We start from the raw sequence: 18547 nt of genomic DNA, 5'->3' as shown, positions 1-18547 counted from the left end.
GAAAAGAATACATCCTTGGAGCAGGGTGCAGAAAAGTGAGGTGTGAATGCAAGCTTTATGCTTTGAAAGCTGATGAAGCAGGAATTGGGCTGATGAGGTGTGTCCCACAAGAAAATAGGGACTTTGCTTGTCCTTTAAATTGCACAGCATTTATTTGGAGCTGTTGTCTCAAGCAGTGAAGATGATGTGTGGGGGTTATTAGACTTAATCCTTGAGACTAGTAAAAGCATGGTAAAAAGTAAAGTCTGCTTCCAAGCAAAGTGTGGTATCTACTGCTCATCTGTAACTGTCCTGAAAGCAGTCCTTGCTCACAGGGCCTAGTGCCTGGGGTAGAGATAAACCAGTAGTAGTGATCTGGAGGAAGAGAGTAAGTTGGTAACGATGTAAGAACAAGGAGTTGATTGTTTATATTGTGTTAATTAGTATGTACAATGACAAAACAAAACTGACCCTGCCTCACATATGATCTCATACTTTTTTACTTTTACTATAAATAGCTGTGGAAGGTACAGAACGCACAGGACTTCAGGAGTTATACTTGGAAAAGTCAATGGTAGAAATCCATACTCTGCAGTACCAAAAAATGGGATGACTTTGAGGTTTGTAACATCAGGCAGTGTGAGCAGTGAACGTTGTCATCTGTCCTGAAGCTGGCAGGAGATTATGTCCTAAAAGTGAAATTTCTTGTTCCTATATCTCTGCTGCTTCTGAGATCGATTTGGTCATACTAATTCAAAGGTGCTTTATGAGAGCACTAAAAAACTGAAACAGCTTCGAGTCCTGAGACTGGCAAAATCACTACACTTGCCTTGGGCTTGTTATAGAATACCATATTTTTCTCCTATTTTTCTCCCAATTCGTTTTGTCATTAGCTAAGTTTAAATGCTACTTATCCCTGATTTCCCCTTCCTACCATTCATTTGACTTTTTTGCATTTTGTGTTATGGAGCCAGTCGTGGAACAGAGCTCTTTCTTTGTACCCGCTCAGGAGAAAGAGCTGAAAGATCACCTCTGATTTCCCTTTGGCTCCTTGACTAATAAAACCTTGAAATACAAAATATGAGGGCAAAGAGTGTTGGTGTTGAAGGACAGTGAACAGAGGATTTTTCTGGAAATGGGGAGATTGGAAAGATTGGTATCAGTTGTTAGTAAGGCATCTGCCCAAAGAGTTTTTGTAGTCTTTCTTTAGTCTAGGAAAGTTCAGTTTATTTGGGAGCAAATTGGGTGGGGATATGAAATGGAAGTACCAGAATATTAGTGTGTTTAGATGTAAGCCTGACAGCTTTCTGTAACACTTTGATTCCTAAAATTGTGAAGAAATCATGGGAACAGCTCGATATCTTTCCATTCAAGTTTAGAAAAACACGTAGCTTATGAAGTTGCTTTCCTACCTGCTGTCTTTACAGCTATTTCAGAGCCATTAGCCTGCTTCTGAAAGCCCAGACAAAAGGTTCTGTGTAGCTGAAAGAGCTTTAATTAAACAATGAGGGATAAAATTGCACTGCTGTGCTTGTAAGAGAAAGGGAAGTGTAAATTTTTGTTTGTTGTTCTCAGTAAAGGGAAGTAAAAAATAAGGCCTGTAAATTGAAGTCTTCTGGGAACAAAGAACTGCATAATTAGAGAAACCTAGTTTGGCAGAAATGCAGGAGTTGTCCAGAGTTGCTTGCATTTAAGATGCCAGTTGTAGGGCAAGTTATCTGATAAAAGCTGTATTTAGTGAAACCAAGGAGGTTGCTTTCTCATGGCACCAACGTGATTCTCTTCTGGAAATATTATTTAAGCTATTAAAATAAAACACATTAAAATGGTACAAGGGCACTGATGTGGGGCCAGGAAAAAAAAAAAAAACAACACGTCCTCGAGTCAAGTACTCCCTGGAGAAGCTTCAGGATCGTGAGTCCTTTCGTCTCTTCACCCTTATCCCCATCTTGTGCAATCCTGTGTTGGCAGGAGGTGGGGAATTCAAAACAAATGAATTCTCCCATGCAAGAGTCCTGTAGCATCTTGCTTGTGTAACATGTGCCAAGAGAATTTCAGCGTGGTCTGTCTCAGGGTGGAACTTTGCTCTGGCAGAACAATGGGCCCTTGGTGTTGCCGTTGCAGTGCTTTGTCCTCCGAAGCGGTGGCACGGGGAATCAGGATGCTGTCTGTTGGCACAAAAGCAGTAATATTCAGCTTCTGCTGAGGCTGAAGCAAGAGCGAGCTGCTGCTCTTGACCATGAAGATTTCGTGCAACTTCTCCAAAGACGACTTTGTGGTTCCTTGTTGGGTCTCAGAGTGGGTCTCTCATGTTGACTACAGGGGTACCCTACTGTTTCAGAGCATTTTGATCCAAATTAGTTGTTTAATCAGATTTTATTGTTCTACTGCAAGGACTTTTTTGCATTTGGCATATTTTCTTTTTAAGGTTGTTCTTTGACTTACGCTGTAATGGCATCACAGAATATCCCGAGTTGGAAGGGACCTATAAGGTCCTGCTTCCCTATGTGACTAGTCTGAAAATTGGCCTCTTTTTTTCCCCAAATGTAATGGGGGAGAAGGGTGACATTGCCAGCAAACGTTAATAATGTAAACAAGTGTACGTCTTGAGCCTCTGAGGTAAGGAGTGTCTTAAGCCACGGTTGACTTAGCATTTTGCAGGGTTGGGTCTGGAAAGCTCCTATGCAATAGTGTCTGAGCGTGTGGTAAGAGCTTGAGGAGTGTGTTACCTCACTAGTGGTATCGTGCACTGGGGCAGGATGCTGTGCTAAAACAAGTGTGGTCTATTGTGTAAGTCACCGGGCTGTTCAGAGTTGATCTTGTGTTGCTGCATGGCTTAAATATGTTACTTCATTTTTATCTCGTTTTCTGTATAAAATAGAGCTGTCAAACTGCTGTGAGGCTGAGTTCATTAAGGGCAGTAAAAGCACTTTAGGGTGAAAGGTGCCATTAAAACACTGTTACCCATACATCATCACTTGGGAGCCCAGGGACAGACTGAAGAGGAGAACTTGACTTCCCTGCTTTGCTTCTGATGGAAAAAAAAAAAGTCAGATAAAAAAGTATTCCCCATCCCTACAAGTACAAAAACCTATGCATCTGTAGTGACCCTTACCAGAATAAAAGCCCTGGGGGTGTTGCTCTTAACGAAGCCTTCTCTCCCGTTACTGAGCTCTTTTTGCAGAGTGAGAAGTGATGTTTCAGTCCCTAGTACTGGCTCAGAGTGGGAGTAGGTGTGGATGCTTTGCTCAGCTTGAGTGCTGAGCCTGTTTTGGGAGGAACATGTTTTTGCTTTGTGGTATTCCCCTCCACCCCCTGCCCTGTCTAGCTTTTACAAAAGAGCATTGAAAAGCTTGCCTGAGGCAAAAAGAGAGGAAAGATCTATGCTAGGTCATATGTATGTGTGTCACTCACTGAGGGACCCATCTGTAACAAGTGCTCAGAGAGCAACACACTGAAAGGGTGCACTCATCTTCCTTCCCCTTGGGTGACTTTCCCTGATTTAGCTTTACGACGAATTCTGCCTTTCATTTTGTTGGCGTACTTAACCTAAAAGGACCCTTTTGTCACAAAAAGCTTGGAAAAACATGAAGGCATGGCTGTGCAACAGTGTCTTTGCTGCTGATGTCTGGGTGTACCTGGGATTAAACACAGCTGGTGGACAAGTAGATTTGGTCCATCAGGGACAGCCACTGTGCTCTCTACCACTTTGTATATAGTACAGCTCCTTCCCCTCGCTTCACCAATAATCTTTCTCTCCTGTCATATTTTATATTGGATCGATACATCTGTTTAAAGAAGTCAGCTGACAAGGTAAAGAATTAAGGGTGAGCTTTCAGATATTTGGACCCTGGGTCTCTAATCTGGTTGTCTTCACAAAATGTAGGGGAAGCCGGTTACCACCGAGCAATTAGTTCCTCTTTCAAATGTGGATTTTGGTTGGATTTGACCAGCAGGATCAGAAGGTTATAGTAGACTGAGTGAGTGTGTAGGATTTAACTTGATTAGCTTTATCTACGGAAGGATTTAGAGTCTAAAGTAATCATTCAGGCCCTTAATCACTGTCTGTGGTCAGTGGTGAGAGGCAGGTGCATGTGAAAAGCCTTCTAAAATGCATCCCTCTTCCTTAAATGCAGAGGAACTCCTTGCACAACAGGAGCTGAGGAGTAATTTAGCTGCTTGATGGTGAAGGTGGGAAGGGTGTAAGCAGACAGGAGCACATTTACCTAGTTGGAAGACTCCTCCTCAGCTGCTGAGGCTGGTAACCATTCTGTGCAGAAGATTGCAGCACCTGTAGTTCAACGAAACTTTTCACGGTGGCCATCGCATCTTGGATTCTAGGTGCTCAGCTTGAGATGTCTGCAAGCAGTATGGCTCTGCAGATGGTAACTTGCTTAGCTCAAGAAACGAAGGCTTTTTCCATCAACATAACTTGCCAATCACTCTTAAAAAAATTAATTAGGAACTGGAAAGTGTTGTCTTGCCAGTGTTGCTTCCTACAGCACCCTAGTTCCCCATCCAAATCCGCTCAGTGACTGAGAACTAATTGGATCACAGCACCAGCTGGCTGGGCTGCAGGCAGGGGGGCAGCTCTGAGGGTGAGCGACAGCTCCTGGGTCCAAATCCAACCGCAGGATATCCAGGTCCTCCCCTCTGGTTCCTAGGTGTGCTATCAATGGTATTTTGGAGGTAGGATGGAAAAGAGGTTCCTTGTGACACGGCTGCTTTTGTGAGCTGAAGTCCTGATGCTTGCATTTAAGGCAGCAAGGAGTTAAGATTGATTCGTATTATCTAGTAAGCTTATCTTGGCAAAATAAAAAGGTGGAGGGAGGGGGAATTTGAGAAGCAAAAATTAAATGTCAGCAGAACTGTGACAAACTTGAATTCCTGCTTGGCAGCGTGCCACGGAGTTAGTAAAAAAAGCAAAATTATTGGCACAGTTACAGGGGGACAGCCAGCTGACCCCTCCTGGCTGAAGGAGCGTTTCTGGTTAACTGTTTGGAAACCAAAAAACTGCCTGGTGGACTCCCGTTTGTGAACCAAGGATACAGAGACTTGAAAATTGACTATGACAAACCTTCTACAAATCCTTCCCAATCCTTAGAAAATCCTTCCAAATTCCTTAAGTTAAAAAACACTTAAAGCACATGACTGCTTTCTACAGCTGTAGTGCTGCATTATCATTGGTAAGTAATGATCATCTGTGCAGCATCGCAATTAACGGGCTGTTAATTCTGGTCTCTCTCCTACAGCCTCTTGAGCACCACCCTCAGAGTGAAGAATTTCTTCCTTATGTCTAGTCTAAACCTACCTTCTTTTCGATTAAAGCCATTCCCCTTTGTGCTATAACTACACTCCCTGATGAAGAGCTCCTCTCCAGCTTTCTTGTAGGCCTGTAGGTACTGGTATTATCTATTAGGCTCTGGATTATTTTGTGAGGTTGGTGGGGTGGAGAGGCCACCGAGACGGGGGACAACAGCTCCCTTCTTGACCTGGGACTTAAATTTCTCAAACATCATTGCCTACCTTTGGGGTGTGAGCTCAAGCAGTGGCCTCAGTGCTATGGGAGGCCAGACATGGGAGGGAGGTAGCACAGGCCCTGCCTGGAAAGCTGTGGCTGGGGTGCTCTGGAGGGAAAGGAAAAATGGACTTGCCATGTGGTAAAGAAATGGTAAGGAGAAGAAACATAGAGGTGAGATATGTGAGAAGTAGGGCTTTGAAGGACGACATGTGGAGGCTGTGGGTTGTACCTGGTGGCCTAAGAAGTTGTGTGTGGCCTGTTTCGCTTTCTGTTCCCTGTGGGCCTGCTCTAGACCTGAACCCTTTCTTCCCACTATTTCATTTTTGTTGCGGAAGGCATGGCTTAGGGAAACTGTGTCAGTGTGACGTTAGTCCTCTTGTGCAACGTGGAGTTCCCATTGCTGTGATCCCCAGGGGCACTTCCAGTATATTCACCCTCCTTCTTGCATCGTGTGTGCCTGGCTGTGGGACCAGGCACCCATCTGAAGAGGAAGTGAGCCAAGCAAGGGAATCTGACATCTGTCATATTATTATTATTTATTATAGTGCTGTTATTTATTTATTTTAAGACTTCAGTTTTACGGCTGTGTTCTGCCTCGGTTGGCTGCTTGAGCATTGTGGTGTTCGAGTGTCTCAAACAGTGCCCTTAAATTGCTGAGAAGGTAGCAGATGCTGCCTGGTAGGATTTGGAAGGTTATAGCAAAGATCAGATCTGTGAAGGAAAGCTCCTCAAAGCATTTGCCTTCCTTTCTGCCCTGCTAATGCAGGATAGTAGGTCACAGGGCCAGGCAGCTTTCTGCCATCTTAATCCCCAGCAGCTGGAAATCTGCCCTGTGTTTGGGAACATCAGCAGCTGCTACTTCACAAACTAACTAAAAAAAAACCTCCAAGAATCCTTACCTGATCCATATTGCTGTTACTTGTGTTTCCTACAGCCTAGATGGCACCTGTAGCAAACCCATCTTGAAATAACATGTTCTTACCACCTGTGGAAAGTAGGAACTAATGTTTAGCCACTCTGTTGAAATACCTGTGTTGATTAGGTTGGACCTCCTGCATCTGTTTGTACTTTCTGTGCCTCATTGAGGGGGTCTAGTTACTTTCTGGGTTGATATTTATACACCCCACATCTTTGCTTTATGCGAGCATACTGTTCTGTTGATAGATGACTAATTTGTGTAAGCTGCTGATGCGAAAACTGTGATTGGTTTTATCATCATTGATAGAAGACATGCCTTGGAGGGCTCCGTTATTTAAATTGGTTAGTTGTGCACTGTAAATTAGTCTCTTTCTTCTTCTGCTTTTCTTTCCAGACATAGAAGAAAATGCTGATTATCATCAAAACATATTGAAGAGCTTCTCCAGAAGAGATATTTTATCTACTTTTTCGAACCCCCTCCCCAAATCCTTAGCTATTCTGGATGGCAGCAACACAAAGCCAGCTAGCGGTTCAACCTCCCCTTCAGTAATTGACGATGATACAACGAGCTAATTATTTTCCTGCTCTTTAAGAACGCCTTTTCTTGCATTTTTCCATTGTGAAATATTGCAAGTATTGTGCAAGTAGGTCTGGGGTATGGGAATGCTGGGGTGTGTAAGCTGGTGTGGAAATGTCCTCCCTTCTTTGGAGTAGCAGGGAGGGAGCTAGGGCAGGAAAGATTTGTTTCACTGTCAGATATCTGCTGCCTTCAGCAGGAAGAAGCAATGCAGGCGATCTGGCTTCCAAGCTTAGCCACAGACGCGATGGCAAACGCTGGAACTGGCAGGAAGGTGTAAGTAGCTCTCCTCAAAAGGTGCTGGGATGTGAAAACAGAGGTGTATCCCTTTTCCTTCTGCTGTTGTCTGAGGAGTTGATTATTTCACATCCTCTTCAATCTGGAAAACCCAGAGAGTTTAAGATAGTGGGTTCCTTGGCATAGCCACATCTTTTGCATTGCCATCCTCAGAACACAACTCTACAGCATTAAAAAAAAATAATTATAATTTAAAGGAAAGACTCCCTTGCTTTGTTCTCTCTCAGCTTTTCCCCTCCCAGTTTCTTCTGGCTGATACTAATATTTCAAGAGATTGTAAGCCACAGACATGCTTCTGTTAAAAATAGTAGCCAACATTTGAGACTGGGTGACACGAGGTCAGGGTAGTATACTGTGTACCTGTTGTGTGTGGCAACAGCTCAGCGATGAGTGTTGGAAGGCAGCAGGAGCCTCGCAACTTCTGGGAAGTTGTTCAACCACCCCAACCTTTGTTCTGTACAGTGGTCTAAATGGGTGGGAGTTTATTGTGTAATGAAGAATGCTTGTGCTACGGGCTGCTGCCAAAACAAATCCAATATGGATGTTGGTTGCTGCCTTCTGGGGGCGTTTCGTTATGACTTCTAGTAAAACAGTAAGAATTTATGAACTCTTGCCTATTCTTGCTGAAGAAGATTATCGGAAGAGTGTAGTTTCTCTATAGCACGCGTGAGAATGGCTCTGAATTGACTCAGTTTCTGTAAGAAAAAATCTCTTAGTTGCAGCAAACTTGCAGTCTTTCTGTTAGAAGCCAAATGTCACTGGTAAGGTGTGGAAGAAATGGCCATCTAATTTAGCAGCATCTGCTTCTGATGTTCCTTTTTCACTTAGTAAAGGGTGCTGATAGCCTGTTCTTCTTACAGGAGGATTTAAGAAGGGGAAATGAAGTTCTGTCCCTGCTACTACCTAGACTTTCTCCTTCAAGCAATGGTCTTGGCCCTTCATGTACCCAGCTCACCATGCACAACTTTGTCCTTTAAGCTAGGACCCCTCAGGAGCTGTCTGAGCATCCTGTACATCTGCCAGAGATGCACAAGGTCAGCCTGGGCCTTTCTTCTAGAGAGTGTCCCTGCTGTTGGGCTGTTGCTGATAGGTGTGAGGCTTTCTAGGGATGGGGAGAACAAGTCCAGAAAACCCATTGCTGCTTTGGAGGCAACGAGGTGAGACACCAACCCAGTGTTTCTCCTGCATATTTCTGCCATGTCCACTAAGTATTTATTATCTTGGTTAATTAGCAAGATCCATTAAAGCAGGCGGTGTAAAACTAGCAGAGCGTGTATTTGTGGGAGTTTGTTCCTTGCTTCTATATTTAATTTCAGCCGGGAAGGCTGCTGCCAGGTGCAGAGGAGCATGCAGAGCGTCTGTAAACCTAGAAACCAGCTGTAAGCCCTGGACTCACTGAGTCACTGCCTAACCCTCCTCCCAACCCTCGTTCTGAGGGCTTGTCTTGATATTTTTCTTAATAAGGTGATTATACCTTGGAGAGAAAAACCTGGATGTGTTCTGTGATCCCTTCTTCCAGCAGGCAGCGGCTTTGTAATTTTGTACAACAAGCAGGCAGATGGCAACGAGTGCCCAAGAAAGCTGGGTCTGGATGGTGTTAGCGTGAACAATTTGGGATATTCTGGTGCTGTAGACCCGTTAACTAGGCTGGGTAGCTCCAGACACACCAGCAACCTCTTGAAAAAAAGGGTGGAAGTCTAAAAGGCTTGGTATTGTAAACTTAGATATGTTCTTTCTTGTTTCCTTCCATAGCTCCTAATGCAGGGAGGTGGGATTCTGTCCTTGAGGCCGTCTGCCTGCATGCTGGTAACAGAACAGTTAATGAAGTGAGCTGCTGGTGACGCCCCGAGCCTTTTATCTCTTGGAATAATACGGCTTGTTAGCCTGTCTTAGGGGAGCTACGCACATCCACTAACTTTAGCAACGTGTTTCGTAGGCCTGCTCTTATCTCCTGGGCCTTTCTGTAGCTCAGGTTTACAGGGAAAACAAAACTGACTCAGAACCAGGAATCAGGTGGGATGTGGAACAATTTAGCTGTTAGAAGAAGAGAGGTAGATGCACGAACAGCATCAGAAAGACACCTAATGGAAAGCAGAAACTACGAGACATCTGGTCATTGTATTCCACAGGCTTTTCATTGGTTATGCAGCAGGAAGGAAATGGTTTGTGCTTCAAAAAGCTGTAGCAAGACTTATTTTTCCCCCTCCCCTCGCCTCTTCCCTTCCTCCACACGAACAAAAATCTTCAAATCTACTCTTAAAAAAGCAAATTCTAACCCGTGTGGTTTCATAGCTTTTCAATAATCAGCTTAAAGAATACAAGGGTGTTTCAGACTCGTGAGAGACTGCATTTTCTGTCAGTAATGCAGACAATCATCACAGCTTAGTATAGATCACAAAAAGTCTCAGATCTGCCAAAATGAGGTCACTCCAGAGGCTTTGGATTTTTATAAGTTGTTTATAAGCATCTGTACGTAGCCTACAGCAAGAAGGGGTTTCTGTCTTTTGACAAACTCACAGTTCTGGTTTGGCTTGGGGTTTTTAGTCTGTAGGGAGAGGGGAAAGGAAGGTCATGGTCTTTTTTTTTTTTTTCTTTAAAGTGTCCCAGCACAATCACTATTCCAATTATTCAAGAAATTGTGTGCGTGGGTCTGAGAATCCAGGAAAACATTCAGCATCAGCGTAGGGTCTTTGTTGTAACTGTGCTCTTTGTGCTGCTGATTTCCCACTGCTTGACAGAAAAACAGAACAAAGCAAAGGTATTTGACAGAAGTGCAGGTTGTACAGGACCTCTGGAGGTCATCTGATCCAACCCCCTGCTCAAAGCTGCGCTGTCACTGTCGCTGGATTACATCCGCTGTGGCTGTGCCAAGTTTTGAAAACCTCCAGAGACAGATTTACAGCCTCTCTGGGTAACCTGCCCGAGGGTCACCCTGTCCCTCGTGTAGAAAAGATTTTTTTTCAGCGTGCAACCCGAACCTCCAAGCTGTGGCTGTTGCTTCATGTTACACCTTAACGCTGCTGCTGAGAAGTGGTCATTTGACACAACAATCTTGGCAGCTCCTCTTCAGATTGTATCTGACACCTAATCCGATCACTCAGTTTAGTCTAGTGAGGGAAGGACCAGCCCCTATCCCTCAGCACTCCTTGCAGGAGCCATGATAGGCTCTGACCCTTCTCATAAATCTTCACTGGACCCTGAACGGTGCCTTGACATCCCTCTTGAACTGAGGGCCCCAAAACTGGATATTCCACACTGTGGAACCTCCGCACTGAGTAGGGGGCAGTGGTAACTTCTGGTAGGCAACTGATGGAGAAAAGTTCCCATTTTAAAGCATGTTGTGTTTTACTCAGTGAATTATCCATGGGATGTTGTTAAATGAAGGAGAGCGAGCCAGAATGGAAGCATCTGAAACTTAACTTGCTCCTGAAGAGCATGACTGGAAGCCAGTGAAGTCATTATCTGGTTTGTAGTAAGCAAGTAAGTTTTGCTGGTGGCAATTAAGCTATTGTTTTAAAGAGTAATGAATGAGGGAGACACTGGTTTCACATTCACAAAGACTCTTACAGAGCAAAGGCCTTAGGCCAGCGCGTGGCTTGCTGCTGCCTTGTTCTGAGCAGTGAATGTTCCCTTCATGCTCCAGCTTATAATCATTTCACAGAAGAGATTTGTCCTGTCTTTTATTGGCAACGCACAGAAATGCTGAGATAAAGCAGTTGTCGTGACCTTGGCAGCAAGTGATGAGGTAAGGCAGGTGAACCTCTTCAAAATGAAAAGCCATTTTTGCACAAACTTGGAAGAAACTCACCTTCGTTGAACACCATTGTGAAAGGGAAACTTCAGTCTTGCACAACTAGGTAGGCAGCAACAAAAATTGGGAGGATAGGTGAAAAAGAGGAAGAGTAGTGTGCGTCCTGATTGATGTTAAAACAGAGAATTCAAGCTGTGTGTTGTAGGGTGGAAAAATCCTCTATTAGGTCAGCTGGACTGCAGATGGGGATTGGGGCAATAAAAGCCAAGTGGACTGAAGGGAAGATTGTATTTCATAATTAAAGAGCGCAGGGTTTTCTGCTTTGAGAACGGACAAGCTGATGTGCCTGTGCTGGCCTGAAGGTGTGCTGCTGCCAGTTCCAGAAGAATGACCCTATTTAAAAGGTGGTGTTTCTGTTTTCTTCTACGTGCTCGCCACAGCCTACCTCGTCTGTTTTCATCGCTATCTTTAGCTAAAAGCACAATCCAGCAGTTGGGCCTGGCTGCCTTCTCTGCAGGGCCCTGTGCAGACTCAGAGGAGAATTGCCCATGAGGATGCATCTCCCAAAAAGGAGAGCTCATCATATCTCCCCAAAGGGACCTCGTTACGGTAATAAATCAATAGCTTGTAATTATGAACCCCTGTTGGTGTCCCTTTAATTTTATATTGTTATTTATATTAAAAGCTGGTGCATTTTTTATCACACTGGCTTCTGCGAGTGCTGCTACTACTGTGTGTAGCTTCTGAGTATCTGGGAGCTGGCAAGTCTGAGGCTCTGTGAAGGAGATGAGCTGGTGAGAGGAGGTCGCTGGTGTGGACGAGTGCAGGAGGCTGCTGTGACAGTGGGATTTTCCTTAGCTGAGGTCTGGGTGGTTGCTTAATTGCATTTTTCAAGGGGTCCTGTGTTTTACACTAATAGGGGAAGGGTCTGCAGTGGTCAAACCATTCACTTACATTTTCTAGCACAAGGTTCTGGTGATCTGGCACGATGAGCTCCTGGTCACTGTGGGGTTGAGAGCTGACGCACAGGTTCCCCAATTCCCAAGGCATCAAGTTTTGTCCTCTTCAGTAAAGGGTTTTGCTGGTCGAGCTCGTGACTTCTGAAAGAGATGCTTGCCTTTATGCTGATGAATTTCTATCAAGCAGCACCGATACAGGTAACGGGCAGCAAGCTGACATCCCACTTGCCCCCAGCCTTCCTAGGAGCTTCTTGTCCTGATTCCTGGTACGTTTTCACTTGTGCTATCTCAAGGCTAAGCATCTCCCTTCTCAAATACCAGTTCATGTTTTAAAGCACAATCACCTGTTTTTTCAGCCATTTGTTTGAATTTTGAGTTCTGGGCTTTGAGAGGGAATAACCACTGTACTGGAACAATGGTAAGAGGCTGGCTGGAGATGCCAGCTCCTGCTTTCTTTGGTTTTCAAAGGACAGGGAGAGCATGGCTGTGACCTCTTCCATCAAGCTGAGACTGGGACTGTGGGAGCAGTCTGTTGGTAGTGGTGCAGAAAAAAACTCGTACGTGCTGGAGGGAATTTTAAATGAAGGCTAATTATTGAGTAACTGTACTAACCAACAAGCGTTTGAGTATCTTTTTTCAGATCGGCAAAACCACAGACCTGTTGATGTTTCTCTAATGACTAACGTGTCTTTCTGTACCCTACCATTTAGCTCTTCTCTTTGCCAGGCTCTCAACAAGCTGTTTAGAGTGAGACTGCAGACTGATTTCAGATAACTGTCGAGGTGAAATTATTTGGACTAATTCTTTTTGCTTAAATCAAAAAAACATTTTGTGTTCCCAAGCAGTGTTTTCAAACCCGCCTCATTGACTAGCATTCAACAAATAGAGCTGAGAGTACTTAGGTGTGTTTTTGTTTAACTTTTCCATTTGCCCACACGTTACAGGACCTGAAACTGAATGTGGCTAGAAGTTTGGCCTGCCTGTTTTCAGCTTTGGCTCTTACACGTCCTACAAGTCCAGGTGCTAGAGATACCAAACAACGAAAAGTCCAGCTGAACTGTAGATTTAGCTTCTGGTTTTCTCATCACAAAGAACATTTTCTTGCAGTGCTTTAGAGGCTTCATCAAAAGAGCTGCTAGTACTGCAAGCTGCCATTAGGCGTTGTTTTCCTTGGGGATTTGGAAACTCAGCTCCTAATGCTCTGCAGCCTCTGCTGGCTTCGATGTGTTGATCCCTGACCCGGCTGTCTGTGCCAACAGAAACTTTCCAGTGCTGATGCAGTAACGGTGAGAAAACTGCACTTCTCCTGGGCTCCTCTTGCCCCTGGGATCTGGTTTTACTCGAGTTTCGAAAACAGACTTGCTGGTGCAGTTCTGCCTGCACTGGGAATGGGTCGCCAGCGTTTGCAAGGAGCTCCTTGCACGGGCAGGCCCTCGCCTGCGCTGGGAGAGCCGTGGAGCTGAAGCCTCCTCTGGGACTGGGCTTTGGTGGCCTCCTTGCTGGGACCTGGCTCCCTCTGGGATGATCTTCCATGGAAATCTGTCCTCTTCTGGTGCAGTGCTTCCCCAGCACTCAATGCAGGCTGTCACTGGAGTCTCGCATTTCATTTTGCTTCTAAAATCCTGGCTCAAACTATTTTTATGGAAAGCTTCTGACCTTTATTTGATGCCTTTACTAGCATGGATTGAACTTGCTGGGAGAGAAGAGAGTTGTGAATTTTCAGTGTTCAGCAGAGGATATTTTGGGGATTCAGGATTTAGGCTTCTTCTGTGTCCTTTGTTAAAAGCTTAGGTTGAGCCTTGTTTAAAGATCCTCAGAAAGCTTGGAGGGTACCAGGGTTAATGTTCATGGTTAAATCAAAATATTCTTTATTTAGGTATATTCTGAATTTGTAAACTGCATTAACAGGTTGGAAACAGACACCTGGTGACTGGAGTGGTAGGGAAATCTCGGGTATGAGTCTTTTTTTGTTGTTAGAATTTCTAAAAGACCATATTAATGGATTTGCACTAGGCTAATATTAAGTGGCCCGAAGCACTGTGCCACTTTGGGGTGTGCAGACCTGCACAGAAATTCATGCTTCAGTGTTCCGGCTCCTAATGAGAACTTCAGATAAGATGGAGATGTGCAAGCTGCCTGAAAGCAGCAAAGGGCACAGCTGGGTGAACTTCTCCTCTGTGGAAAACAACAGCCGCTTCAGAAGGAATTGCATCAAGGACCGAGGCTGAAAGGAAATCATTGCTCCGACTGTGACAACTTTGATTTCCCCCCCTTGACTCCTAAGAGCTGAAAGACCTCTGACACGGAACTCATTTTTCCACAGCCACTTTGGGGCGAAATACCTTTCTGTGTGGTAAGGGAAGGAAGTTAAGCAGAGCTTGCTGCTATTTCAGGACATCAGAAGGGAGACTTAGCCTGCTTTATTTCCTTTTGAGACTTGTGTTTGAATTAGGTTTTCGTCTCTGCCCTGCCATGGGGCAGGGAGGGAAGGTTTTTCTTTCCATTACCTTTACCAGTAATGATGGTGTCTGAAGTGTGAAGGTATTTGCTGCAGCTGGTGCTGAGGATGTGTAGCCAGCTGTTAGCTGGAGAAATGTATTGATATTTTTTTTTTATTTCCCACTTTGTGTCAGGAATTTTTAGCTGCTTCCCAATTCCTTTACACCAAAACTTCCTTTATTCGTGAGAGACTTCATCTTCCTCAGCTTTGCATTCTGTATGTGAATCCTTCCCTCTGCTTCAGCCTCAGCCTCCTTCTCTGTGGATCATGACATGCAAAGGTTTATTAATTATCTTGTTCTGTCAGTCATGTCCGCTCAGAGACATCTCCCATAGGTATAAGCTCAGTAATTTCCAGTCTATTTAAAAAAAATAAAAATAAAAAAAATCATTGAAGTGTAAATGAAAACAGCCTTCACTGTGCTCAGCGTTCAGTTAATCGATTGTGAAGCTTATGTTTGGAGGGCTTTATGTCAGTGCAAAACAGCTCAAACCCACTATTTTATATGTTTCATAAATTTATAAGTATAGTGTAGAAAACCTCAGGTAAAGATTTTAATTTTCAGCTAAACGAGGCATTTGTCTGTCAATCTTAAAAGGACTTGAGGTGCAGTAAACTGCTGGTAGAGTTGAAAGATTAAAAAATGACCACACAACTTTGAATAAAAAATGACCCGATGCAGGAAAGCAACGTGAAATGTGCATGTTTGAAAGCCTGAATGTGAAAATTGCTGTCAATTCAGTGATAACCCTAAAAAGAGACAACATCTCTATCTTATTTAAAGCCAGACAAAAAGAAAAAACAACAAAACCAGCACGCACTCAACACTGGCCATTTGTTCGTGGAGATTCTTTGTCTGTTCATCACAAAGTCACCGATTTTGGACATTTAGGACACGTTGCTGATGCTCGAGTGCAACACTGCAGGCTGCTGAACCCTGTAGACTCCGTTACAACTCTTGTCACCGCGATGCTATCGAAGCCTGCGGCGTGTCTGGCGTTATTGCTGCTTTCTTGGCTCCTCTCCCTTTTCGGGTTGAATGGGCGAGGGCTCAGTGCTGTGTTAGTGACCCTGGGGGGCTGGCACTTGGCTGTGGGAAGCGGAGGTGGCTCCAGCCTGGGAGATGGGGTGTGAGCATCCTGAGGGCTGCTTGGAGCGGGGCTCAGAGACTGTGAGAGCTCCTCTAAAGCTTGCAGGAGAGATGCTGGTGGTCTGTAAATGCAATCTCTGGTGAATGTTGTTTTGTTTTACGTTTTGGTTCAGAATAAGAGAGATCCCAGCTCATCGATGGGATGACTGCTAAGCTGTGCTTGCTTTGTTGGGTGCGTTGTATGTTGTTGTGGAGCAGTGTTTGCTCTCACAGCAACTCTTCCTCACCAGAAGAGTCTGTTCTCCCCTGCTTTTATGCTCAAAAGCACTTCCTTCAAGCTCAAACTCGCTGCTGTTTTGCTGAAATAACAGCAGTTTCCAAAGGAAACCTCAGGGCCTTTATCAGTGCTTTACTTGCGTTACAAATTCCCTTGGTTACCCTCGGGTCTGTGTCCTGGGGGCTTGCTGTACCACTTGTGTCCCAGTGACAGCAAAGAACATCCGAAGAACTTACTGCTACCTTCTTGGAAAAGCTGTTTATGCTTTATAGCAATGTAATACTTGCAAAACATTTCCCCAGCATGATTAATGGTCTGCCAGATAAAAATCTCCCCTGACCAAACTGAGGGAGTGCCTTTCTCAGTGTATTCTTGACATGCTCCCAGTTTGCAATTGCATTTTTTTCTTTCGTTTCTCAGTGATTGCCATGGTAGATCTTTAAACATGACTGACTGACTTTGTCTGTAATCCCAATTTCTCCTTCCCTAGGCACAGCTGGAAGCTCAGAGGGCAACTCAGGATTTTCAGAGGGCTACTGAAGTGCTGCGTGCTGCAAAGGAGACCATTTCACTGGCTGAGCAGAGGCTGCTGGAGGATGACAAGCGACAGTTTGACTCTGCCTGGCAAGAGATGCTCAACCATGCTACTCAGAGGGTAATACAAAAGCAAAGTTGCTTGCCACAGCATCTTTCTTTTCCACATGTTTTTTTTCTCCTTTGGGACACGGTGCTTGTTTGTGAAAGACCATATTTTTCTGTTGGTCCAGATGCGTGACATGTAGGAAATGAAGCTGAGAGCTTTGGGCTGCTACTGGGACAAACTATAGTTCTCTGTCATTCTCTCTCTGACTTTACTGGTAGCTAGAGGAGTGGCTCTCAAAATACAAAAAATTAAAATTCCCATCTATATAATAGTAATAAACAAAGTCTTCAGGCATATCTGTGTTTGGAGCTATGCCAAACTAATTGCCTAGGGTTGGATATTCCTAAATGCATTTGTCATGGAAGCCCTGACCGTGGAGTACCAGGGTTATGTTCCAATTTTAGTTTAACCTGTTCTCAGCGTGGAATAGATTTCAACAAGACACTGTTCCTCTGGAGTGTGTGTCTGCATGTGGAATCACTCAAGAATGTGTGTTGCATTTTAAGCTTGCACACTGTTTTATCACGAATTAGCTCTTAAATTTAAACAAGGTCTTACCTTCTTTGTATGGTCTTTTTGAATCTACAGAAGATATGCACTAACAATGAAAGGCAGTATTCATTTCAGCAGCTGTCAAGATGATCTTTCCTGTCATTTGCCTTGCCTCTTTTTTTTGCTTGTCTGTTTAAAAAAAAAATGAAGAAAGGTTTTTTTAACATGAAAGAAACAAAAATCTAAGTTAAAAACTGTTGTTCTGTCAGAGTTTCCCTGATATGGCAGTGAAGCTGAGCTTGCTATTCCAAATGTAGTGAGCGTGCCATACAATGCTCACATTGTCTTGCAGTCCTCAATGTGTTAGCTCTGTTCTGTTGCAGAAGCTTCTCAGCTATAAAAAAGCCTCTATTTCAGAGTGAATTGTAAAAAACAGCTGCCAGAAGACAAAACAGGGAACAAAAAGGATGTTGGCTGTGTAGGGGAGAGATGGAAAAACCTGGCGTATAAGTAAATAAATAAATAAACCACACAGAAATCATCCAGGGTATTGTTTGTGTTACTGTCCCTGTTGTCACGAAGTATTTGCAGATCTGGTACCTCTGTGCATTTTTGAAGTGAGACCCAACTTCGTGCTCTGTGTGCGCGTGCCAAGATGCCAGCAGCTGTCATTTTTCCCTCGTTGTTATCCTTGGTTGATGTGAGCAAAGTCCAGAAATGCATACACACTTTTTGATTCACAAGGGAACAAGTGCTGGGCATCTCAAGAGTGCAAATGGATTCCTCTTTTCCTGGGATATTTCTAGGGGATCCCAGTCTCCTTGTATGACCCTTAGTGCTTCCCTGACAGCCTGCAGCCAAGAGGACTGCACCTGAGGTTTGCAGACCCAGTGACATAGAGCAGAAGGTGATTTTTCAGTGTTATGTGGAGCTGGTGGTGTTCACGTTTATCAGCACCGAGTGCAGAACATGGACTTGTTAGAGAGCAGATTCAAACCGTGATGTCTCTGATGGCTGCAGCTGAACAGTCAATAGGAACCCTGTGTTTATTCACGGCAGATGTACAATCTCCTAGGCACGGGCTGGATTGTATAGAGCAGCTGAGTGCTCCCTGGATGGAAACCGTGTTATCCTACTCTTTCTGGCGCTTAAAATAGCCTGGGTAACCTCAGTTCCCAGAACGTTGTATCTGTGCCTTTCCAGGATACAGCAGGTTTCAAGAGAATTACATGGAAGTTTGTCTCCTGATTTTCATTAGCCACGCTGGGGATCTCAAGGCTAGGGGCAGAGCCAACAAGGGGAAAAATAAAATAAAAACAAATACTGTTGGAAGTGTTGACTGAACAGATCTGGCATTGTTTTTTTGGAGCGCTGGCTGAGTTTTGTATCTCCTTTTAGGAGCAGAGTGAACGCTTTCTTGGTTTCAGCGCATGCAATTAGCGGAGTGCTTAGGGTTCAGCGAGGTAAACAAAATAGCTGGGGGCTGAAGGAGCAGAAAACATCAGCAGTCCCTACCAAGCCATGAATGAAAACAAGTTGGCAG

The 18547-nt window shown here is 44.3% G+C and overlaps 1 protein-coding gene across 1 annotated transcript in view; it reads left to right on the top strand.

Annotated features, from left to right (window-relative positions):
* The window catches only part of SH3BP5 (SH3 domain binding protein 5), a 42347-nt gene that overhangs the window by 11276 nt on the left and 12524 nt on the right, over window positions 1-18547 (top strand). The window contains exon 4 of the mRNA XM_038173694.2: window positions 16360-16524. Coding sequence (XP_038029622.1) covers window positions 16360-16524 — 165 coding nt within the window. The remainder of the gene's footprint in view (window positions 1-16359; window positions 16525-18547) is intronic.

Source organism: Anas platyrhynchos, chromosome 2, assembly GCF_047663525.1.
Source record: "Anas platyrhynchos isolate ZD024472 breed Pekin duck chromosome 2, IASCAAS_PekinDuck_T2T, whole genome shotgun sequence".
NCBI lineage: Eukaryota > Metazoa > Chordata > Aves > Anseriformes > Anatidae > Anas > Anas platyrhynchos.
The sequence above is the reverse complement of the archived record's forward strand: the minus strand, read 5'-3'. Positions and strand labels throughout refer to the sequence as shown.